At 48.2% G+C, this 26,256-nt stretch overlaps 1 protein-coding gene across 4 annotated transcripts in view; it reads right to left on the bottom strand.

The window, feature by feature from the left end:
• Positions 1-26,256, bottom strand: part of arhgef6 (Rac/Cdc42 guanine nucleotide exchange factor (GEF) 6) — a 163,451-nt gene that overhangs the window by 11,276 nt on the left and 125,919 nt on the right. For all 4 annotated transcript variants that reach the window (XM_067997332.1, XM_067997333.1, XM_067997335.1 and 1 more), the window contains exons 10-15: positions 22,002-22,140; positions 16,741-16,800; positions 10,027-10,173; positions 3,952-4,038; positions 3,686-3,764; positions 2,275-2,414 (exon numbers count right to left, since the gene is read on the bottom strand). In XM_067997332.1, coding sequence (XP_067853433.1) covers positions 2,275-2,414; positions 3,686-3,764; positions 3,952-4,038; positions 10,027-10,173; positions 16,741-16,800; positions 22,002-22,140 — 652 coding nt within the window. The remainder of the gene's footprint in view (positions 1-2,274; positions 2,415-3,685; positions 3,765-3,951; positions 4,039-10,026; positions 10,174-16,740; positions 16,801-22,001; positions 22,141-26,256) is intronic.

Below are 26,256 nucleotides of genomic sequence, written 5' to 3'. Positions count from 1 at the left end.
CCTCATGTGCTTATCTCGCTTCTGCAATGCCTTTGCTCATCGACACAGAGATACGCGATGTAAGTCAAGGCCGAAAGAAATCTCTCTCGATAGATTAATGGTCTTGAAATGTCAATGTTGAATTAAGCAGCAAGCCGGTAGGGGCTGGCTTTCTGGATCAATGAGAAGATCCTTCTTTGATAGATCAATTGTGCGATACCCCAGGTATCTCTCAGCTTTAATATGCAAAGCTGTCCCTCCCCCTGAAGCTACTCTTAGGGATTTTGAACCTGCGTCCAAAACCGTTTTGATGTCTGATAATTTGACCTTTTCGAAGCTTCCGTCAATCTCAAATTCCAGAGACAGACAGGAGGCAGATTTGGGGCTTCCTGTTGATGCAGGAATGTAGGAGGACATTGTTCTGACTCCTACACTCACCCACACGGGGCGTTGATCCCAACAGATACAATTTAAAAGAGCACAATGGTGACATCATACCCTCAAACTGCTCCACAAATAGTTTTGCAGCTGCTCCGCAAATATTTTTTTAAAAAAATACTTTGCATCAACCACGACTTGCAATTACACAGCACCTTTAATATAGGAAAATGTCCCAGGGTGCTTCACAGAAGCCAAAGGAGGAGACATTAGGAGGGGTGACTAAAACCTTGGTCAAAGAGGTAGGCTTTAAAGAGGGTTTTCAAGGGGGGGGAGCGGGGGGGTAGAGAGGCGGAGAGGTTTAGGGAGGGAATTCCAGAGCTTAGGGCCCAGGCAGCTGAAGGCACGGCCGCCAGTGGTGGGGCGAAGGAAACTGGAGATGCGCAAGAGGCCAGAATTGGAGGAGCGCGGAGATCTCGGAGGGTTGTAGGGCTGGAGGAGGTCACCTGTCCTAACATCTCCTACTTGAGCTCGGTGTCAAATTTTGTCTGATTATGATCCTGCGAAGCACCTTGGGACATTGTACTATGTTAAAGGCGCTATATAAATGCAAGTTGTTGTTGTTGATGATAGGGCCTGCCAGCAATAACCAGATCAATCACCGCAAGGCATATCTCAATCACTGCACCTCCAGGCACACCAAGTATCATCCTTCATTTACCAGCGTTTTGGAAGATAAGGAGATCCAAGCGGAATGTAACGAGCACTCCCTAAATATTACACCAAAATAGAACCATCGAGCTTTACATCCAGAAGGAGGCCATTCGGCCCATCGTGACTAAGCTGGCTCTTTGGTAGAGCAATCCAAAATTAATCCCACCGCCCCGCTCTCTCCCCACAGTCCTGTATAATTCCCAAACTAATCCCACTGCCCCACTCTCTCCCCATAGCCCTGTATCAATCCCAAACTAATCCCACTGCCCCCCTCCACCCCCCCCATAGCCCTGTATCAATCCCAAACTAATCCCACTGCCCCACTCTCTCCCCATAGCCCTGTATCAATCCCAAACTAATCCCACTGCCCCACTCTCTCCCCATAGCCCTGTACCAATCCCAAACTAATCGCACTGCCCCGCTCTCTCCCCATAGCCCTGTATCAATCCCCACACTAATCCCACTGCCACACTCTCTCCCCATAGCCCTGTATCAATCCCAAACTAATCCCACTGCCCCACTCTCTCCCCATAGCCCTGTATCAATCCCAAACTAATCCCACTGCCCCACTCTCTCCCCATAGCCCTGTATCAATCCCCAAACTAATCCCACTGCCACACTCTCTCCCCATAGCCCTGTATCAATCCCAAACTAATCCCACTGCCACACTCTCTCCCCATAGTCCTGTATCTTCCCCTAGAAATATTTATCCAATTTCCCTTTAAAAGATGCAATGCTCTCTCCTTCAACCACTCCCTGTAGCAAAGCATTTCATGCTCCAACAACCCTCTGTGTAAAGAAATTTCTCCAAACCTCTCTCCTCACTCTCAGTGATAATTTTCAACAGATGGCCCCTCGTCACTGACTCCCCAACCAGAGGAAATAGTCTTTCCCTAATCACCCCTCCTAATGTCTCCTTCTTCGTCTCGATGTCAATTTATTTTGTCTGATAATCGCTCTGGTGAAACGCCTTGGGACATTTTACGGTGTATAAGGCGCTATATAAATGCAAGTTGTTGTTGCTGACGATACCCTGAACAAATCTATCTGATATCATACAGCAGGGAGTTTAATGTAACAAATGCAAACATTTACACCTTATTATAACCAGTTAACTATCTTTGCAAGCAGGTTAGGAACCGGTTAGCAAAAATAGTTTCGCAGTCCATGCAATTTACAAATAACCAGGTAACGGATCCTTACTGGCTGCGATGTTATGGGCAGTGGTTTTGAGGCTGCATTCCCAGGGACTGTGCCTTTGGTCAACATATGTAAGTTTTCAACCCAGTCCTGCAGCTCCTGATTGCTGTTACAGGACACCAGGATTCGCTCAATCATGTTACCTGTATTGCAAATAAAACAGATTTAAAGTATTTTCTATAATTTCCAGAAAAGTTTCATTATCTCTTTTTATAAAGAGAACCAATTTTCATTTGAAGGCATGCTGTAACACATACAGTCTCAACCTTACCGGTGGGCAGCACTCTTGGCTCTCAGTCAGAAGGTCGTGGGTTCAAGTCCCACTCCAGAGACATGAGCCCATAATCCAGGCTCACACTCCAGAGCAGTGCTGAGGGAGCGCTGCACTGTTGGAGGGTCAGTACTGAGGGAGCGCTGCACTGTCGGAGGGTCAGTACTGAGGGAGCGCTGCACTGTCGGAGGGTCAGTACTGAGGGAGCGCTGCACTGTCGGAGGGGCAGTGCTGAGGGAGCGCTGCACTGTCGGAGGGTCAGTACTGAGGGAGCGCTGCACTGTCGGAGGGTCAGTACTGAGGGAGCGCTGCACTGTCGGAGGGTCAGTGCTGAGGGAGCGCTGCACTGTCGGAGGGTCAGTACTGAGGGAGCGCTGCACTGTCGGAGGGTCGGTACTGAGGGAGCGCCGCACTGTCGGAGGGTCAGTACTGAGGGAGCGCTGCACTGTCGGAGGGTCAGTGCTGAGGGAGCGCTGCACTGTCGGAGGGTCAGTACTGAGGGAGCGCTGCACTGTCGGAGGGTCAGTGCTGAGGGAGCGCTGCACTGTCGGAGGGTCAGTGCTGAGGGAGCGCTGCACTGTCGGAGGGTCAGTGCTGAGGGAGCGCTGCACTGTCGGAGGGGCAGTGCTGAGGGAGCGCTGCACTGTCGGAGGGGCAGTGCTGAGGGAGCGCTGCACTGTCGGAGGGGCAGTGCTGAGGGAGCGCTGCACTGTCGGAGGGGCAGTGCTGAGGGAGCGCTGCACTGTCGGAGGGTCAGTGCTGAGGGAGCGCTGCACTGTCGGAGGGTCAGTGCTGAGGGAGTGCTGCACTGTTGAAGGTGCCGACTTTCGAATGAGACGTTAAATTAAGGCCTGTCTTCACTCTCGGTGGGCACAAAAGATCTGATTGTACTATTTTGAAGAAGAGCAGGGGAGTTCTCCCCGGTGTCCTGGCCAATATTTATCTCTCAACCAACATCATTAAAAAACAAGCATCAGGTCAATGTAAAAGATAACCTAACACTATTTTTATTGAAGATCAGAGAGTTCTCTTGGTGTCTTGGCCAACGTTCATCCCTCAACTCCACCAAAAATAAGCAGATTAACTTATCGCATTACTGTGCACAAATTGGCTGCCACATTTGCCTATTTATAAACTACAAACCTGTGATTTCAAAGACATGATGGAAGCTTTCACTCTCCTCCAATTTTGTTACAGTCATTCCCGTCAATGGCAATTTTCCCTGCAGTAGAAAGAAATAGTTACAACTTTCACATGGAAGCAATCTTTCAATTTTATGAAAACTTATTTAGATTGTGTGCAAATATTCCAAGGTTCAATATATCGAAGGGTGACAAGAGGATGGAATGAAAATCTAAAGGACCCATTAACTGTGATCTCACCATCCCCCTAAATTTAGCTTTCCTCACCTGATAAATAAAGCCACTCATCCTCGGGCTTGCAGACAGCATGAGCAGGACTGTCGGAAACAGCATGAAGTATCGTTCATCCTTTTCCTAAAATTGAATTGACAACAGTAAACGTCAGTTTGGCAGGATCACAGCACCGTGTTATTTAATCTTGATTTTAACAGTACTCAATGGCACCCAATTTTTTTTTGTGCAAGCAAACAGGACAGCTCCGAGTTAAACCATTCCGTAAAAACTTGTTTGGCAAAAACTGCAGAGACCATTTAATGAGGTGAAGATTGAGGATTCCAAAATCCTCACCGGCTTTTTACCAAAATGTCCCCTCGCGCTGGTCAAAAGCTGAACATGTTATTTACACTTCACTCACGTCACAAACTAAAACACAGCTGCTCGGGTGGGACAAAAGCCCCACAAAAGAAAAATTAAAAAAGGTCAAGTTGACTATCTGTTGGTGAACGTAATCCACTTTAATCACAGCAGCACATCTGCCTCTTGCACTGATGTGGAGCGAGGCAGGAGAGGCTGGGTGAGAGGTACAGCCTTGTTCAGCTCAGGCACCTGTGGAATTGTGCTTATGCAACGCACAAAATTCCATGACACCAACGCGGACATTAAAATTCCAATTACACTACAACCTTTCTTTTAAGGCCACTGTTCTGCCAAGACAAAGTGGTTTCTCAATGGAGCCACATTGCATGAAGCAAAACATCTTCCAGCGAGAATACTGAGTATGCCTTCCACAACAGGGGGTCTCTCATTAGAGGGGTCTTAAAAAAACAGGTTTCACTGTAAGATGAAAATATTAGCACATTGGTGCAGAATCATCTGCCAATTGTGCTGAAAGGTTCAGGGTGGACAGCACAGGGTAAATGATCCAACTGCACACTCCCAGCATGGGCCTCACTCCCGCCAACACACGCTGGGAAACCAACAGACAGAAACTCATGGGCTGAGAGTGTGTGATTTCCTGATGTGCGATCCTGGGGGAACGCACAGTCGAAAAGTTAACCCTCGGCTGCTCCGTCATGCGATATTGATGCTCGGCTCAGTATCAAAACAGCTGGAATTTGCTTTTGTAAATTTCGCTCCAAATGAGTGTTTTAAACCATGAGGCAGCGCGTTGGTATAGAATATTCTAAAGCTTTTATGTTTCAAAACTTAAACAAATGTGTAGTAACACTGGCATCTCAATAGTCTTCATATTCAGCACAGGACTAGTTTTGCTGGAAGCAGTAGTACTTGCACCAGCCGTGTATATTTTGATTTATGAATAATTTCGCTATAAAACTGGGGATGTTTAAAGCTGCCCAGCGCTGCACGAGCAGAACTTTGTCGAGTGGTGGGACGGAGATTCTTGCTGCCAATTCTACCCACGCAGAGTTTCCACTCCCAGTAAGGCTGCCGGGGGAGGGAAGGCACTAGTTCACAGTGGGGGGGGGGGCCCGAGGGGGCAGCATAGAAAAGGTTAATTCCCGCCCCCTCTTCTGGGGAAAGGTGAGATTAGAGATTTTTTTTAAAAAATAAGGTGATGCTTCATGTAAACAGTTTTACTTCAAATGGAAAAGAAATCTAGAAGATAGATTTAACCTGGATTCATAACATCTGCACCCGATGTTTAAAGCTCTGCAGGCAAAAAAAATAACCAAATGTGAAGGGGAGTTAGCACAAGGGACTTACCCCAAATAAAGGCCTTTAATTTATTCAGAGCAAAGTCGATTTTTGCAATTAAAAAAAACCGAATTAACCAGTAAGTTTGAATTAAGCAATGCAAACATGAGAATTTGGTGCTAATTTTTTTTGATTCATCAGATAATTTGGAATTAAGCAGCTTTGAATTAAGAGCAGACTCCACTCAACTTTGGGAAAAAGGCTTTTCTTAAGGATTTGACTGATGAAAGGTGACCGAGAATCTAATCCACCGACCGTGCACTGTTTCAGAAATTCTCCATCAGACTGTTTGGTGAACCAGCCCTAAAGTCTTCTTCAAACAGACAAAGAGGGCAGAAAATACCCATCAGGCCCACCCACACTCACCCCCTCCCCAATCGCCACGGACGAAAGGCCCCTGCGGGAGGCAAAGAAACAAGAGCAAGAAACCCTGGGACCAAAATCAGGAAAAACCCTCTGGGGAATTCTCTCCAATTCCCCACGGCAACACAGCAAACTCCAAGAGACCATGGTCACCCATGATGAGTCACTAGGCATACCTGACCTTCCCCTCCTGCACAAAGGACTCAATACGACCATCTCCATCCAAAGGGTCAGTTCTAAAGGTCACAGATTTCTTACCTTCTTGGTATCAGATACCCAAGAATAGCCTAGTTTGCCAAAAATTAATCGATCATCCTCTTACAAATGAAAGTAACTGCTTCCCTGGGTTGGCCAATGCTACACTTACCATCTCTGGGTGACTAGAAGTTATACCTGCATTGTGTATTCACCATTTCTTCCCTAAACATGAATCCATGCTCCTTTGCCTTACTGCTCAAGGTAACATTGAGCATCACTCTGGGTTCCAGCTCATTCATTCCCTGAAGATCTTAAATAAAACCATAACTAAACTCCCATCCCGTCAGCTCAGCAGTGACGATGGGGCCCGAATGAATTCACTCCACTGGTTCTGAACTAGCCCTGGCTGCTTCAGTCATCTGGATCCCTATCTGTGACAAGTCACTCTTGACATTATCTGCCTGGTGCTTCCTCGGTCTTCTTGATCCCTGTACCTCTGTGTGCAGGGCATGAAAGGTATTCTAGATGTTTCCATCCTTGAAACGGGCTCTGTAGAAGCACTGTTTCTGGTTCTAGCCATGTTCTTATATAATTCTTGTCTCTTTGCATCCTGGACATTCCCAGTATTCCTCTCAACCAACTCGTCTCTGCTGTTGGTATCTTTTGCTGGTCACTCTTCTCATGTTCCAACCCTCAGATCCGTATAATGATAGGGAGATCTTAAATACCTCAATGAAATCACCTCCATTCTGCCTTTTTCCAATGTAAGCACCCCTCCCATCCCAAATCTTTCCTCCTAGCTCAGGTGCCCAATACCATTTATCAACGTCAGACCATAAGACTATAAGAGATAGGAGCAGGAGTAGGCCATTCGGCCCCTCGAGCCTGCTCCGCCATTCAACGAGATCATGGCTGATCTGATTTTTACCTCAACTCCACTTTCCCGCCCTTTCCCCATATCCTTTGACTCCCTTGCTGATCAAAAATTTGTCTAACTCAGCTTTGAATGTATTCAATGACTCAGCCTCCACAGCTTTTTGGGGTAAAGAATTCCAAAGATTCACGACCCTCTGGGAGAAGAAATTCCTCCTCATTTCCGTCTTAAACGGGCGACCCCTTATTCTGTGTAGTTGCCCTTCACTTTACTCCCTCCCAGGCTGAAATGGTCCTCCCCACCACTCTCCAACCATTGTACAGTGCCCAGAACTGTACACAATGTTCAAAACTGGCAAACAGCCCGTCATTTTAAGAACAGAACCAAAAGGAATTTGAGTGAAATACTGCAGCAACTCACAATTAGGAACATGGGAACAGGAAGAAGCCATTCAGCCCCTCGAGCCTGTTCCGCCATTCAATAAGATCATGGCTGATCTGTGATCTAACTCCATATACCCACCTTAGCCCCATATCCCTTAATACCTTTGGTTAACAAAAATCTATCAATCTCAGATTTAAAATTAACAATTGAGCTAGCATCAACTGCCGTTTGCGGAAGAGAATTCCAAACTTCTCCGCCCTTTGTGTGTAGAAATGTTTCCTAACTTCACTCCTGAAAGTCCTGGCTCTAATTTTTAGACTATGTCCCCTAGTCCTAGACTCCCCAACCAGCAGAAATAGTTTCTCTCTATCTACCCTAACAGTTACACTTAATATCTCAAAAACTTTGTCCAAATCACCCCATAATCTTCTAAATTCCAGGAAACACAACCCTAGTTTGTGTAATCTCTCCTTGTAATTTAACACTTGGAGTCCGGGTATCATTCTAGTAAATTTACACTGCACTCCCTCCAAGGCCAATATATCCTTCCTGAGGTGCGGTGCCCAGAACTGAACACTGGACTCCAGGTGCGGTCTAACCAGGGTTTTGTATAGCTGCAGCATAACTTCTACCTCTATATCCATTCTAGTCCTCTAGATATAAAGGCCAGCATTCCATTAGCCTTTTTGATTATTTTCTGTACCGTCCATGACATTTTAATGATCTATGTACATGGACCCCTAAGTCTCTTTGGACCTCCACTGTTTCGAGCTTTTCACCATTTAGAAAGTACTCTGGTCTATCCTTTTTAGGTCCAAAGTAGATGACCTCACACTTGCCTACATTGAAATCCATTTGCCACAGTTTTGCCCATTCACTTAATCTATTAATATCTCGCTGTAATTTTATGCTTCCACCTACACTGCTTACAGTGCTGCCTATCTTTGTGTCATCAGCAAACTTGGTTATGTGGCTCCTTATCCAGTCATCCAAGTCACAAATAAATAGTGAATAGTTGAGGCCCCAACACAGATCCCTGTGGGACTCCACTAGTCACATCCTGCCAATTTGAGGACCTGCCCATTATCCCTATTCTCTGTTTCCTGCCACTCAGCCAATTTCCTAACCAGGTCAATAATTTGCCCTCAATTCTATGAGCTTCAACTTTAGCTAATAGTCTCTTATGAGGGACTTTATCGAATGCTTTCTGGAAGTCCAGGTAAACAACATCCATAGACATTCCCCGTCCACTATTTCAGTCACCTCTTCAAAAATTTCAATCAGGCATTTTTTAAAAATTCATTCATGGGATGTGGGCGTCACTGGCGAGGCCGGCATTTATTGCCCATCCCTAATTGCCCTTGAGAAGGTGGTGGTGAGCCGCCGCCTTGAACCGCTGCAATCCGTCTGGTGACGGTTTTCCTACAGTACAGTTAGGTAGGAAGTTCCAGGATTTTGACCCAGCGACGATGAAGGAACGGCGATATATTTCCAAGTCGGGATGGTGTGTAACTTGGAGGGGAACGTGCAGGTGGTGTTGTTCCCATGTGCCTGCTGCCCTTGTCCTTCGAGGTGGTAGAGGTCGCGGGTTTGGGAGGTGCTGTCGAAGAAGCCTTGGCGAGTTGCTGCAGTGCATCCTGTGGATGGTACACACTGCAGCCACAGTGTGCTGGTGGTGAAGGGAGTGAATGTTTAGGGTGGTGGATGGGGTGCCAATCAAGCTGGCTGTTTTGTCCTGGATGGTGTCGAGCTGCTTGAGTGTTGTTGGAGCTGCACTCATCCAGGCAAGTGGAGAGTATTCCATCACACTCCTGACTTGTGCCTTGTAGATGGTGGAAAGGCTTTGGGGAGTCAGGAGGTGAGTCACTCGCCGCAGAAACCCAGCCTCTGCCCTGCTCTTGTAGCCACAGTATTTATATGGCTGGTCCAGGTAAGTTTCTGGTCAATGGTGACCCCCAGGATGTTGATGGTGGGGGATTTGGCGATGGTAATGCCGTTGAATGTCAAGGCGAGGTGGTTAGACTCTCTCTTGTTGGAGATGGTCATTGCCTGGCACGAATGTTACTTGCATGACCTACCCTTTACAAATCCACGCTGGCTCTCTCTGATCAGCTGAAAATTTTCAAGGTGTTCAGTCACTCGATCCTTAATTATAGACTCTAGTAATTTCCCGTCAACAGATGTTAGGCTAACTGGTCTATAATTCCCTGGTTTCCCTCTCTCACCTTTCTTAAATAGCGGAGTGACGTGCAATTTTCCAATCTAATGGAATGGTTCCTGAATAGAGAGAACTTTTAGAAGCTAGGCAGCATTGTAAGCAGTGTAGATGGAAACATAAAATTACATAGAGATATTAATAGATGAAGTGAATGGGCTAAACTGAGGCAAATGGATCTCAAGGTAAAATTAGAAGAGGAAGTTTTGCTTTCTGACGTAAGGCCTCAAATCCAGTGATAACGTAGTTAAGATGGCAACAGGAGATGTGTCACTCAATGTGCACAACCATACGCATTCAGCATCAATGTCGACAAAGTATATTTGGCACTATAAAGTATATGAACCGAAGTCAACTTCCTTAAACTCCTTACCTCACTTGCCCCACACTGCACCATGACCTGGGACATGTAAATGACGTTTCCAAGGGACTTGATATCTTCACCCTCCCAGCCCTGAATTTGCTCAGACAATATTTGCAGCTCGAGTTGTTTCCTCTTTCGCAGCTCCTGACTCTGAGTCTGGTGACAAAACAGAAATGTTATGGTCAAAGTAGTGGCATGTATTACTGTCTCTCAAACGTTACTCTCATCGGTGTAGAAACAAAACTCAACTAGAATTACCAGAATATTGGTATTCAAGCATTCATCTGTATTACAAACAACAACTTGCATTTAGACAGCGTCTTTAATGTAGTAAAAAGCCCCAAGGCACAAGAGCATGATCAGACAAGAATTGGCACCGAGCCAAAGTATGAGATATTAGGACAGGTGACCAAAAGCTTGATCAAAGAGTTAGGTTTTAAGGAGTGTCTTAAAAGGAGCAGCGAGAGGTAGAGAGGCGGAGAGGTTTAGGGAGGGAATTCCAGAGCTAAGGGCTTAGGCAGCTGAAGGCACGGCCGCCAATGGTGGAGAGATGGAATGGGGGATGCACAAGAGGCCAGAGTTGGAGGAACACAGAGATCTCAGAGGGTTGTAGGTCTGGAGGAGGTTACAGAGATAGGGAGGGGGCGAGACCATGGAGGGATTTTGAATACACGTATTAGAATTTTAAATTCGAGGCATTGCCGGACTGGGAGCCAATGTAGGTCAGCGAGCACAGGGGTGACGGGAGAATGGGACTTGGCGCGAGTTAGGATACGGGCAGCAGAGTTTTGGATGAGCTCAAGTTTACGAGGGGTGGAAGATGAGAGGCCGGCCAGGAGAGGACTGGGATAAACAATTTCTTTCTTTATTCATCAAAACTAAGTGCTGCAATGGTTGGAGGCCAATAACTCAGTTTGTTGATTATGCGGTAATATTAATCATTTCATAGCAATGGTTACTGGTGAGGGGTTAATAAATCACTGCACTGTGATCATGTTGGGGTTAGCCTTACCAACACTTGGAGCAGAGAACAGAGAACAATCATTTCGAACCACAGCAGGTGTTGCAGTTTTCTGGGAGGATCATCCATTCTCTGGAACTTTATGCCTTGCAAATCATGGCAATCCAAATCCACAAAGCATTTGCATTAAATGTAAAAATGACTTTGCCCTCGTAATTCCCACCTGTTAAGCCTCTGACCTTTGCTGACCCCTCAGGGCGGACAGGAGGAGAGGGATGATGACCTTTGCCAGAAGGGGAAAGGGGAAAAATCTTTCACAGAATTAGAGGTCAGGTGCTGTACATTCTTTAGCAGCCAATAATTTGACTGAGGCAGTGTTTCTATGAAAGAATGCACCTTTTGCAACCTCAGGATGTCCCAAAGTGTTTCACAGGCAATGAATTATTTTGAAGTGTAGTTATTGTTTTAATGTGGCAACCAATTGCTGCACAGCAAGTTACCACAAACCGCAATGAGATGGTGGGTAGTGTTAATTATCTTTTGTGGTGTTGGTTGGGGGATAAATACTGACTGGACACAGGGGAGAGCGCCTCTACTCTTCTTCAAATAGTGGCCTGGAGATCTTTTACGTCTAACCGAGAGGACAGATAGGACCTCAGTTTAACATCTCATCTGAAAGATAGCACCTCCGACAGTACAGCGTTCCCTCAGTGCTGACCCTCCGACAGTGCAGCGCTCCCTCAGTACTGACCCTCTGACAGTGCAGGGCTCCCTCAGTACTGACCCTCTGACAGTGCAGCCCTCCCTCAGTACTGACCCTCCGACAGTGCAGCGCTCCCTCAGTACTGACCCTCTGACAGTGCAGTGCTCCCTCAGTACTGACCCTCTGACAGTGCAGCGCTCCCTCAGTACTGACCCTCCGACAGTGCAGTGCTCCCTCAGTACCGACCCTCCGACAGTGCAGCACTCCCTCAGTACTGACCCTCCGACAGTGCAGCGCTCCCTCAGTACTGACCCTCCGACAGCGCAGCGCTCCCTCAGTACCGACCCTCCGACAGTGCAGCACTCCCTCAGTACTGACCCTCCGACAGTGCAGCGCTCCCTCAGTACCGACCCTCCGACAGCGCAGCACTCCCTCAGTACCGACCCTCCGACAGCGCAGCGCTCCCTCAGTACTGACCCTCCGACAGCGCAGCACTCCCTCAGTACCGACCCTCCGACAGCGCAGCGCTCCCTCAGTACCGACCCTCCGACAGCGCAGCGCTCCCTCAGTACTGACCCTCCGACAGTGCAGCGCTCCCTCAGTACTGACCCTCCGACAGTGCAGCGCTCCCTCAGTACTGACCCTCTGACAGCGCAGCGCTCCCTCAGTACTGACCCTCCGACAGTGCAGCGCTCCCTCAGTACTGACCCTCCGACAGTGCAGCGCTCCCTCAGTACCGACCCTCCGACAGTGCAGCGCTCCCTCAGTACTGACCCTCCGACAGTGCAGCACTCCCTCAGTACTGACCCTCCGACAGTGCAGCGCTCCCTCAGTACTGACCCTCCGACAGTGCAGCGCTCCCTCAGTACTGACCCTCCGACAGTGCAGTGCTCCCTCAGTACTGACCCTCCGACAGCGCAGCGCTCCCTCAGTACTGACCCTCCGACAGTGCAGCACTCCCTCAGTACCGACCCTCCGACAGTGCAGCACTCCCTCAGTACTGCCCCTCCGACAGTGCAGCGCTCCCTCAGTACTGACCCTCCGACAGTGCAGCGCTCCCTCAGTACTGACCCTCCGACAGTGCAGCACTCCCTCAGTACCGACCCTCCGACAGTGCAGCACTCCCTCAGTACTGACCCTCCGACAGTGCAGCACTCCCTCAGTACTGACCCTCCGACAGTGCAGCACTCCCTCAGTACTGACCCTCCGACAGTGCAGCACTCCCTCAGTACTGACCCTCCGACAGTGCAGCACTCCCTCAGTACTGACCCTCCGACAGTGCAGCGCTCCCTCAGTACTGACCCTCCGACAGTGCAGCACTCCCTCAGTACCGACCCTCCGACAGTGCAGCACTCCCTCAGTACTGACCCTCCGACAGCGCAGCGCTCCCTCAGTACTGACCCTCCGACAGTGCAGCGCTCCCTCAGTACTGACCCTCCGACAGTGCAGCGCTCCCTCAGTACTGACCCTCCGACAGTGCAGCGCTCCCTCAGTACTGACCCTCCGACAGTGCAGCGCTCCCTCAGTACTGACCCTCCGACAGTGCAGCACTCCCTCAGTACTGACCCTCCGACAGTGCAGCGCTCCCTCAGTACTGACCCTCCGACAGTGCAGCGCTCCCTCAGTACTGACCCTCCGACAGTGCAGCGCTCCCTCAGTACTGACCCTCCGACAGTGCAGCGCTCCCTCAGTACTGACCCTCCGACAGTGCAGCATTCCCTCAGTACTGACCCTCCGACAGTGCAGCATTCCCTCAGTACTGACCCTCCGACAGTGCAGCATTCCCTCAGTACTGACCCTCCGACAGTGCAGCATTCCCTCAGTACTGACCCTCCGACAGTGCAGCACTCCCTCAGTACTGACCCTCCGACAGTGCAGCACTCCCTCAGCACTGACCCTCCGACAGTGCAGCATTCCCTCAGTACTGACCCTCCGACAGTGCAGCATTCCCTCAGTACTGACCCTCCGACAGTGCAGCATTCCCTCAGTACTGACCCTCCGACAGTGCAGCGCTCCCTCAGTACTGACCCTCCGACAGTGCAGCGCTCCCTCAGTACTGACCCTCCGACAGTGCAGCGCTCCCTCAGTACTGACCCTCCGACAGTGCAGCGCTCCCTCAGTACTGACCCTCCGACAGTGCAGCGCTCCCTCAGTACTGACCCTCCGACAGTGCAGCGCTCCCTCAGTACTGACCCTCCGACAGTGCAGCGCTCCCTCAGTACTGACCCTCCGACAGTGCAGCGCTCCCTCAGTACTGACCCTCCGACAGTGCAGCGCTCCCTCAGTACTGACCCTCCGACAGTGCAGCGCTCCCTCAGTACTGACCCTCCGACAGTGCGGCGCTCCCTCAGTACTGCCCCTCCGACAGTGCGGCGCTCCCTCAGTACTGACCCTCCGACAGCGCAGCGCTCCCTCAGTACTGACCCTCCGACAGTGCAGCGCTCCCTCAGTACTGCCCCTCCGACAGTGCGGCGCTCCCTCAGTACTGCCCCTCCGACAGTGCGGCACTCCCTCAGTACTGACCCTCCGACAGTGCAGCACTCCCTCAGTACTGACCCTCCGACAGTGCAGCACTCCCTCAGTACTGACCCTCCGACAGTGCAGCACTCCCTCAGTACTGACCCTCCGACAGTGCAGCACTCCCTCAGTACTGACCCTCCGACAGTGCAGCACTCCCTCAGTACTGACCCTCCGACAGTGCGGCACTCCCTCAGTACTGACCCTCCGACAGTGCAGCGCTCCCTCAGTACTGACCCTCCGACAGTGCAGCGCTCCCTCAGTACTGCCCCTCCGACAGTGCAGCACTCCCTCAGTACTGACCCTCCGACAGTGCAGCGCTCCCTCAGTACTGACCCTCCGACAGTGCAGCGCTCCCTCAGTACTGACCCTCCGACAGTGCAGCGCTCCCTCAGTACTGACCCTCCGACAGTGCGGCGCTCCCTCAGTACTGACCCTCCGACAGTGCTTCGCTCCCTCCCTCAAGAATGAGACTTGAACCCACGACCTTCTGATTGAGAAGTGAGTTTGCTGCCCACTGGGTCACACACAGTCTCTTCTTAATTGGAGAATGGGTGACCTAAAGAGTGGGCGCAAAATATTTACAAAGTGCAGGATATTGAAACAATTACCAACCAATACAGAAAATATGGTGCAACATGCTGAAGTAACGTGATTTTCAAAGTACTTGGGTTGGGAGGCAAGTAAGAGTAAAACTGTCAGAATTACCAAACTGATAACCTGTTGACAAACCCAGTTTGGACATTATGGGTATTAAATGTGATCATTTTCCTCAACTCGAGCTTGATCTTGAGCTAACAAACACGATGCAACTACTGAAGTGAATCTGCAGCCTACTGGATGGCGAAACGGTGAGCGTCTCTGCTTGCTGTTCGGCCGTTGGTGAGCAGAGGATATCAATGACTAACTGTATAACGCTGGTGTCCAAAACGGCCCTGGAAATTTCACACTTAATCATTCAAATGGTTTCAGGACAGTAAGAAGTCACATCTACACAGATTTCACACGACAGGATGTGCAGCACTGAAACCAACTTCATGTATGTAGCAATCCCCGTTAAAATTAAACAAAGGGCCGAGTTATTTAACGTGAGTAAGGGTCTTCACTGGCGGGGCCGAGAAGGAACAGGATTTGGGAATGATCAGTGGCCACAGTGAAAGCACCTGTCGTTGTCAACAGTCATCAACAAAGGAGGGCACTGGATTACATGTCAGAACAGGCCATCGCAGAAAAGAAAGAAAGAAAGACTGACTTGTATTTATACATCGCCTGTCACAACCACAGGGCGTCCCAAAGCGCTTTACTGCCAATGAAGTACTTTTGAAGTGTAGTCACTGTTGTAATGGTGGTCACAGCAAGATCCCACAAACAGCAAAGTGATAATGACCAGATAATCTGTTTTTAGGTGTTGGTTGAGAGATAAATATTGGCCAAGACACTGGGGAGAACTCCCCTGCTCTTCTTCGAAATAATGCCGTGGGATCTTTCACTTCCACCTGAGGTGACAAAACATTGTACTGATCAACGGTGAGGTCAGGTCTGGAGCATAGAGTGCAGCTTTGGTCACCCGATCTCAAAAAGGATGTGGATGCATCCAAATTAGAGTCGAGTCTGTCCTATCTTAAGATTCCACCTGTAAACTAATGTTAACTGTCAGGTGAACAGAAAGTCAATCTGTGTGGATTCCTCAGTAACTTGGTTTGGAACCTCTTAAACGTGGAAGAACGAGGAGAGGCAATATAAACTAGGGGGTACAGTTCTAAAAGGGGTACAGGAACAGAGAGATCTGGGGGTATATGTACACAAATCGCTGAAGGTGGCAGGGCAGGTTGAGAAAGTGGTTAAAAAAGCATACGGGGTCCTGGGCTTTATAAATAGAGGCATAGAGTACAAAAGCAAGGAGGTTATGATGAATCTTTATAAAACACTTGTTCGGCCACAACTGGAGTATTGTAGGGAATTCTGGACACCGCACTTTAGGAAAGACGTGAAGGCCTTAGAGAGGGTGCAGAAGAGATTTACTAGAATGATTCCCGGGATGAGGGACTTTAGTTACGTGGATAGACTGGAGAAGCTGGGGTTGTTCTCCTTGGAGCAGAGGCGGTTGTGAGGAGATTTGATAGAGCTGTTCACAATCATGAAGGGTCCAGACAGAGTAGATAGAGAGAAACTGTTCCCATTGGCAGAAGGGTCAAGAACCAGAGGACACAGATTTAAGGTGATTGGCAAAAGAACAAAAGGTGACATGAGGAAACTTTTTTACACAGCGAGTGGTTAGGATCTGGAATGCGCTGCCCGAGGGGGTGGTGGAGGCAGATTCAATCATGGCCTTCAAAAGGGAACTGGATAAGTACTTGAAAGGAAAAAATTTGCAGGGTTACGGGGATAGGGCGGGGGAGTGGGACTAGCTGGATTGCTCTTGCAGAGAGCTGGCGCGGACTCGATGGGCCGAATGGCCTCCTTCCGTACTGTAACCTTTCTATGATGGGTTTGTGAGGGTCGATACCCAACAGACCCACCCCCAAAAAGAACTCTGACTTACCACTAGATTTTTGAACAACGTCATTCCTTTTAAAATGTCGGGATAATCTGGATGAGATTCCTGAAATCATAAAATGAAAATTTCACACAAAGCATTTTAAATCGACATAAACGTCTGGCCAGGATGTTGTGGCCTTTTGGCATCTCTACCATGGGACAAAGGGCTATTGTTTCTGACCCTACAGCAAGAACCAGCATGAAATACTGAGAAGGAAAACATGGGGAGGGTTTAAATACTACATGCCAATCATTATCCCACTGTTGCAAAAAGTAATATTTAAAATTAATCCCCACCAACTTCCTTTTGTTCACTGTGGTCTTCAAGGCCATTTCTGTGCAAATCGTGAGTGTAAATTGTACAAGAGGGATGAACTAACACCAACCGAGATATAAACCATTAAACCCAGCCTCACTCGGGCATCATTAATTCAGCTCCATCACTTAGTACAACGTTATCACATCTAAATTTAGGAACTTAGTTGCAGGACTGACATTAAACAGTGAAGCAAGGCTAAAAATAGCCCCGTTGCACGCAACACGCAGACATACTGCAGCATGCACACACTGTTTCCCTGACTCGCAATAATGGGGGAGGAGGGGTGGAGCTATGGGCAACAGTAACACAAGTACTGATGTCTCACCGCAGGTTCACCACTGGCCTGATCAGTGGCTCAGGTTCTCGGCCTGATGATGCAATGAGAAGGGGTGCACTGCACCATTTGTTTAAAATGCATCTGGCCGCAGATTGTCGCAGAAAAATGCAAGCTAAGAGTCTGCAGAATCTGTGCAGCCAGCAAAGGGTTCAGCTCACTTCAAACCCGATGCAGGTGCCAGACAGCAGGCCAAGCAGACAGGACTATTTACTGTGCAATTTGCATCTGGGAGCAACTGCAATGAGGGCAAACGTTGACCCTGCTGACTTTGGGCGGACAGAAAGTACGTGGAGAAACGGCACTGGGTCCACAGGTCTCCCCCGCAGCCTAACGTTCCCTCGGCAGACTGCGTGTGGAGTGTGACCCTGGGGCCACAGGCTGGGAGGGGAGCTACACCAACAGAGGCCTCCGCCCGCGAGACTGTGCATCAATCAGCTGCGGCAGCTCACATCTTCTTAGCATAAGAATGGAAATCTAGGTCATGCTCCAGCTAAGAGGGCCTCACACGGGTGGGGGTAGCAGGCCGGGGGGGGAGGGAGGTAAACTGTGAGGCAGTAAAAGTTCCTGGAATTTACAAAGAAAAGGAAGGTTGGAGATGGCGTATGGTTACAACAACAACTTGCATTTATATAGCGCCTTTAACGTAGTGAAACGTCATCCCAAGGCGCTTCACAGCCCAGTTTTGGTCTCCTTACCTAAGGAAGGATATACTTGCCTTAGAGGGGGTGCAATGAAGGTTCATTAGATTGATTCCTGGGATGAGGGTTGTTCTATGAAGAGAGGTTGAGTAGAATGGGCCTATAATATCTGGGGTTAAGAATAATGAGGGGTGATCTCATTGAAATGTATAAAATTCTTAAAAGGCTTGACAGGGTAGATGCTGAGAGGATGTTTCCCCTGGCTGGAGTGTCTAGAACTAGAAGGCATAGTCTCAGGATATTTAAGACCGAGATGAGGGAACATTTCTTCACTCAAAGTTGTGAATCTTTGGAATTCTCTACCCCAGAGGCCTGTGGATGCTGAGTTGTTGAATATATTCAAGACTGGGATCGATGGATTTTTGGACACTAAGGGAATCAAGGGATATGGGGATTGGGCGGGAAAGTGGAGTTGAGGTAGAAGATCAGCCATGATCTTACTGAATGGTGGAGCAGGCTCGAGGGGCCGTATGGCCAACTCCTGCTCTTATTTCTTATGTACTTACGTTATCAAACAAAATTTGACACCAAGCCACATAAGGAGATATTAGGACAGGTGACCAAAAGCTTGGTCAAAAAGGTAGGTTTTAAGGAGCATCTTAAAAGGAGGAGAGAGAGGCGGAGAAGTTTAGGGAGGGAATTCCAGAGATTAGGGCCTAGACAGCTGAAGGCACGGCCGCCAATGGTGGAACGATGGAAATCGGGGATGTGCAAGAGGCCAGAATTGGAGGAGCGCAGAGACCTCGGAGGGTTGTAGGGCTGAAGGAGGTTACAGAGATAGGGGGGGGGCGAGGCCATGGAGGGATTTGCAAACAAGGATGAGAATTTTAAAATCGAGGCATTGCTGGACTGGGAGCCAATGTAGGTCAGCGAGCACAGGGGTGATGGGTGAACGGGACTTGGTGCAAGTTAGGATACGGGCAGCAGAGTTTTGGATGAGCTGAAGTTTATGGAGGGTGGAAGATGGGAGGCCGGCCAGGAGAGCATTGGAATAGTCAAGTCTAGAGAGACAGGAGTGGCAGGGAGCATGCTGTTTGAGCGAGGTGATGATAATAATTGTGACGGCCTGTCAGAACCCTATATTTCTGCCCTCTGAAGATGATGCATATTAAACAACCAGAAACCAGCTTCTCAACAAGGCAGGATGCCACATCATATCAAAGGAAATGCCAACGGTTACCACTCTCTCTTCATATCAGTCATCAATAGGCATCATCTCAATCTTGTGTTACAGAAATAGAGACTTGCGATGCAACTGATAAGCCCTGGAACCAAAATGACTGAGACAGACCGTGTATTTTGTTGCTAGAAGTAACCCTGGCTTCGCGGGAGGGATGGAAGGTGTATGTGTGCACCTGTGTGCGTGACTGTGACTCTGTGCGCCTGTCTGTGTGTGCGTGTGTCTCTGTCTCACTAATGACATTTAGGGAAGGAAACCTGCCGTCCTTACCCGGTCTGGGCCTATATGTGACTCCAGTCCCACACCAACATGGTTGACTCTTAACTGCCCTCTGAAGTGGCTTAGTGATATACCCAGTTGTAGCAAACCTTAGAAGGCGGCCCATCCCACCTTCTCAGGGCAACTAGGGACGGGCAATAAATGCCGGCCTTGGCAGCAACGCCCACATCCCCAACATTTTTTTTAAGAAATGACGCAGCAGAAGACACAAAAAGCATACCAGAAATAGTGGGGAACCAAGGGTTTAAAGAGAGGGAGGAACTTAAAGCAATTAATATTAGTAAAGAAAAAGTACTGGAGAAATTAATGGGACTAAAAGCCGACAAATCCCCTGGACTTGATGGCCTACATCCTAGGGTTTTAAAAGAGGTGGTTGCAGAGATGGTGGATGCATTGGTTTTGATCTTCCAAAATTCCCTAGATTCTAGAATGTTCCCAGCGGATTGGAAGGTGGCAAATGTAACCCCGCTATTCAAGAAAGGAGGGAGAGAGAAAACAGGGAACTACAGGCCAGTTAGCCTGACATTGGTAGTTGGGAAAATGCTGGAATCTATTATTAAGGAAGTGGTAACAGGGCACTTAGAAAATCATAATATGATTAGGCAGAGTCAGCATGGTTTTATGAAAGGGAAATTGTGTTTAACAAATTTATTCGAGTTTTTTTGAGGATGTAACTAGCAGGGTAGATAAAGGGGAACCAGTGGATGTTGTATATGTGGATTTTCAAAAGGCATTAAATAAGGTGCCACATAAAAGGTTGTTACACAAGGTAAGGGCTCATGGGGTTGGGGGTAATATATTAACATGGATAGAGGATTGGTTAAAGGACAGAAAACAGAGAGTAGGAATAAACGGGTCATTCTCAGGTTGGCAGGCTGTAACTAGTGGGGTGCCGCAAGGATCAGTGCTTGGGCCTCAGCTATTTACAATCTATATTAATGACTTAAATGAAGGGACTGAGTGTAAAGTATCCAAGTTTGCTGATGATACAAAGCTAGGTGGGAAAGTAAGCTGTGAGGAGGACACAAAGGGGGTGATTTTAATCCCCAAGAACGGGTGGGTTGGGGGTAGTGGGAGTTGAAAATATTTGTCTTTTGGGTCGCGACCGCAACCCGGCTTTGTTTCTGGGTTTAACGTCGGTGTGTAAAAGTACAGGCTTCCCACTGGGAATGCAAAGTCTGAAAATTTTGCAGTTGCGACCCAAAAAAACAACTATTTTCAACTCCCACCCGCCCCCAACCCACCCGTTCTTGGGGTTTAAAATCACCTCCGAAGAGTATGCAAAGGGATATAGACAGGTTAAGTGAGTGGGCAAGAAGGTGGCAGATGGAGTATAATGTGGGGAAATGTGAGGTTATTCACTAGGGTAGGAAAAATAGAAAAACAGAATATTTTTTAAATGGTAAGAAACTATTAAATGTTGGTGTTGAGAGAGATTTGGGTGCCCTCGTACACGAAACGCAGAAAGTTAGCATGCAGGTACAGCCAGCAATTAGGAAGGCAAATGGTATGTTGGCCTTTATTGCAAGGGGGTTGGAGTACAAGAGTAAGGAAGTCTTACTACAATTGTACAGGGCTTTGGTGAAACCTCACCTGGAGTACTGTGTACAGTTTTGGTCTCCTTATCTAAGGAAGGATATACTTGCCTTAGAGGCGGTGCAATGAAGGTTCACCAGATTAATTCCTGGGATGAGAGGGTTGTCCTATGAGGAGAGATTGAGTAGAATGGGCCGATACTCTCTGGAGTTTAGAAGAATAAGAGGTGATCTCATTGAAACATATATGGTTCTGAGGGGGCTTGACAGGGTAGATGCTGAGAGGTTGTTTCCCCTGGCTGGATTCTAGAACTAGGGGGCATAGTCTCAGGATAAGGGGTCGACCATTTAGGACCGAGTTAAGGAGGAATTTCTTCACTCAGAGGGTTGGGAATATTTGGAATTCTCTACCCCAGAGCACTGTGGATGCTCAGTCGTCGAGTTTATTCAAGACTGAGATCGACAGATTTTTGGACTCGGAGGGAATCAAAAGGATATGGGGATCGGGCTGGAAAGTGGAGTTGAGGTCGAAGATCAGCCATGATCTGATTAAATGGCGGAGCAGGCTCGAGGGGCCGTATGGCCTACTCCTGCTCCTATTTCTCATGTTCTTACGACAAATGTTGGAAATCTGGAATAAAAACAGAATACGCTGGAAATACCCAACAGATCCATCAGTATCTGAAAAGAGAAAAGACGGAGTAACATTTAGCGTGAAGACCCTTCCTCGAAATCCTTCGTCGAGGGTCCACGTGAAATGTTAATTTGTTTTTTTTCTCTTGTGCAGAATCTGACGGGCTGTGCTGTCCATTCCCAGTACTTGCTGTGGTCATCAAGGGTTCCACAAAACAGAACAGCAGATAGCGATAAGACTTTATGTCTGAGCTCCGCCCAAAGCAAAGCCTGGTCCCTCGTACCTCCATGTGCCGCTCCAGTTCTTGCAAGAGTGCCGGATACTTGTCCAGTCTCATAAACGGTTTGCTGAGGCTCGTGGTCAGCATCAGAATCCCGGGGCTGGTCGCCCCTTGGCTCTCCATAAACTTATCCAACTCCTCACTGTCGGAACAGACAGAACACATTTTAAACCCTTCAGCAAGACTGATACCGGCCAGAACAGTCTACAAAACGATTACTAAGGTACCCGCTTTTTAATCACTCCCTCTGGTCACACATTGATGCAGCTCATAAAGCAACAGCAACTTGCACGTCTGTAAGTGCCTTTAGCTCAAGGCAACAACACATGGTACTACACGTAGGGAGTGGAGAAAGAAATACAAATAAAAGGAAAAAGGTAACAGAGGCCAAGCCATGGACGTCAGGAGAGGTGACTGAAAGTTTGGTCAGAGAGATGGCTTTTGAGAAGGCTTTTGAAGGTGGAGAGGGAATTCGAGAGGTGGTAGGGTAGGTTTAGGGAGGACGCCCAAGGGTAGGGTCAAGGCACTGAAATCCAAGGGTAGGGATTGAGGGGGTGAACAAAAAAGACCAGAGAAGGAGGACCAAAGGGAGTGACTGGAAATGTAAGATTGGAGAATGTCACAAACTCTTTACTCTCGTCACTGGTTCCATCCTCTTCCCAGGCCACTATCTCAGGCTGAACCAGACTGTCTGCAACCTCGACGTCCTAGTCAATCCTGAGCTGAGCTTCTGACAAAGACTGCTTGCCCCCACCTCCGTAACATCACCCATCTCTGCCCCTGCCTCAGCCCATCTGCCTCTGAACCCCTCGTCCATGCTTTTGTTAACTCCAGAATCGACTATTCCAATGTTCGCCAATCCCGACTTCATACCCTCTCCATCGCACCTCCGTAACATCGAGGTGTTGTTGAGAGTGCAGGGATGGAATCGGAATAATCGAGCATTCGAATAGTCCGGTTTAGTCGGAGACAGCGGTCAGTGAGGGGGGTGGAATTGACGGCGAGGGAAGGGTATTATCCTCATGTGATGCAATTTGTAACAGTTTGCCCAGATTTACCCAAGACAAATAAATCTCAAACAGAATGTCCACACTTCCAGATTAAATTCAACCAGTGCAGTAATTACTGAAAGTAAAAAGTGTCAAGAGTAATTAAAACAGTTAGCATTATAAATTAATAAACTACAATATTTAACATGCATTTTATCCTCGGACTAGAACACACAGCATATTATAATTAATTTTTATTAAAAAATTGCTGCTAACTGGCGACCAAGAATCATAGCTCTTACGATGGCATCAAGAAAAGACCTTCACTGTGACGGCACGATGCCCAAGGCTGCCCTCTAGTGTACCAGCGACACCACCAACTGCTGGAAACACTGCTTAACTTCTCGTCACATCTCTGAAGCATTCTGTTGTATCCCAAAGCTGCTTTGCACTTTGACCATTTCCTGTTTTTGGCTCAGCTTCTCCAAAACGAGCGAGGCTGACGATTTTACAACTGACTTAATAGGTCAAACGACCATATCCTTTCACTGAAGGTTTGAGATCACATGATCCGACTGCATCGGGTTATTAATAAGCTCACTGTTGTGTAGCAGACAGAGAAAAGCTCCTCACGTTAACGTCTTGAAAAGAACCGTAGAACTATACGGCACAGAAGGAGGCCATTCAGCCCATCGTGCCTGTGACACGTGACCAAAATTTTAAAAAAGATAACATCTGTCAAAAAATGGTTCCAATTTTCACCCAATTTATAATTGTAAATGCCAAATTTGAAAAGGCAATCTTGGCCTTAATGGAAACCCAGGAAATAGGAATATAAAAGATAAACTTGCAAAATATTATTTCTAAGCCCCCTTCAAAACGTTAAGCCAAATTAAGCATGTAGAATTGATAAATGATTTAAAAACATGGTGTCAACATTGACAACATGAGAACAAACCAGTTTACCCTTCTTATTTCCTCTCACCAGCCTGAGCATTAAGCCCAGGACCTGTCTGCCCTCTCAGGTGGATGTAAAAGATCCCCGGCACTGTTTGAAGAAGAGCAGGGGAGTTCTCCCCGGTGTCCGGGCCAATGTTTATCCCTAAACCAACATCACTAAAAAAATAGATTATCTGGTCATTTATTTAATTGCTGTTTGTGGGATCTTGCTGTGTGCAAATTGGCTGCCGTGTTTCCTACATTACAAACAGTGACTACACTTCAAAAGTACTTCATTGGCTGTAAAGCACTTTGGGACGTCCTGAGGTCGTGAAAGGTTCTACAGAAATGCAAATCTTTCTTTCTTTCTTGAGCTTGTTTGTTTACAACCTCCAGGAAGGGCACAGTATCGTTCCTGCTACACTGGAACAGTCAGGAATGGAACATTTACTGGGACAAGAAACAACAGTTACAGAAAGCATCAAAATAATTCAACTAGATTGCAGTGGAGGATAGAAAGACCATGTCTGCAGGCAGTAGCATCTTATTAAATCTGAGAGACAAACGCTTCGGAAATAAAATCCCTGAAAAAATACAAACGCAACTCGCACCATCCAGGGACTTCCAAGGGTTTTGCCTTTGTGGACAGTTGATGTTTGAAGCATCGAATGTTGAGTGCCGCACACGAGGTTTAAATCCCCGCTCCCACTAATTTACAGATGTCTCCAGTTGCTGAAACTAACAGGTCTCGGAGTTCTGATTTAGAATTTATCCACCAAAGAGGCAACAACGCTAAGGTACGAATGCAGGTTCTTTCATCATTTGGACAGCAAATTGTGTTCCGCGCGGTAAGGGTAGACGTTGTGGGGTTTGGTGGTGTGACAAATCAGCTTACCCGTCCAGCGCTCGTACCAGTTACTGATCTCCCAAACCTCCGGGCCCAGGAGATTCAAACAGCGACAAATAATTCAAACTTTACGCGGGTGCTAGTGTTTGTGGGCCGTTGGCAGCCCACTGTTAGCAGCGTGAAGGACAAGAACACACCGTACCCAGAGCGTAAGTTTAGAGTAAAAGACAAGTGAAGGAATATGCTTCAGTGATGTGGTCTTCTCTCTTCAGGTACAGTTTTATCCTTTGCCTTGCTGTAACTCTGTGTTTCATAAACTCTGCACCAAATTCTTAGTCCAATGCTGCGATATTCATAAACTGGTGAGACCTAGTCAGGGTGATATATTGACTGTGGATTTACACTAAGTTAACTCCACCAGGTCAGGACAACCAGTACAACTCGGGGGCAGGAACCGCAATAACTGGTACGAGCGCAGGGCGGGTAAGCTGATTTGTCACACCACCAAATCCCACAACGTCTACCCTTACCGCGCAGAGGACGATTTGCTGCCCAAGTAATGAAAGAACCTGTGTTCATATCTCGCCTCTTCACATCCTCAGCTATCAGATAAAAAGCTGCAGTCAGTAAAAGTGACCACGAAGCTGATGGATTGTCGTTGTAAACCCAACTGGTTTATGACCTCAGGACATCCCACAGTGCTTTGCAGCCAATGAAGTACTTTTTGAAGTGTACTCTCTGTTGTAATGTAGGAAATGCAACAGCGATTTTGCGCACTGCAAGATCCCACAAAGAGCAATGAGATAAACAATCAGGTAATCTGTTGCAATGGTGCTGCTTGCGGGAGAAATACTGGCCAGGACTCCGGAGAGAACTCCCCTGCTCTTCTTCGAAATAGTGGCCGTGGGATCTTTTACATCCACCACAGAGGGCAGGTGGGGCGTCAGTTTAATGTCTCAACTTAAAGACGGCACCTCCGACAGTGCAGCACTCCCTCAGTACTGACCCTCCCGACAGTGCAGCGTTCCCTCAGTACTGACCCTCCGACAGTGCAGCGCTCCCTCAGTACTGACTCTCCGACAGTGCAGCGCTCCCTCAGTACTGACCCTCCGACAGTGCAGCGCTCCCTCAGTACTGACCCTCCCGACAGTGCAGCGTTCCCTCAGTACTGACCCTCCGACAGTGCAACGCTCCCTCAGTACTGACCCTCCGACAGTGCAGCGCTCCCTCAGTACTGACCTTCCGACAGTGCAGCGCTCCCTCAGTACTGACCTTCCGACAGTGCAGCGCTCCCTCAGTACTGACCTTCCGACAGTGCAGCACTCCCTCAGTACTGACCCTCCGACAGTGCAGCACTCCCTCAGTACTGACCCTCCGACAGTGCAACACTCCCTCAGTACTGACCCTCCGACAGTGCAGCACTCCCTCAGTACTGACCCTCCGACAGTGCAGCGCTCCCTCAGTACCAACCCTCCGACAGTGC

The sequence above is a fragment of the Heptranchias perlo genome, chromosome 15 (genome assembly GCF_035084215.1).
Source record: "Heptranchias perlo isolate sHepPer1 chromosome 15, sHepPer1.hap1, whole genome shotgun sequence".
In the NCBI taxonomy this organism is placed as follows: Eukaryota; Metazoa; Chordata; class Chondrichthyes; order Hexanchiformes; family Hexanchidae; genus Heptranchias; species Heptranchias perlo.
The sequence above is the reverse complement of the archived record's forward strand: the minus strand, read 5'-3'. Positions and strand labels throughout refer to the sequence as shown.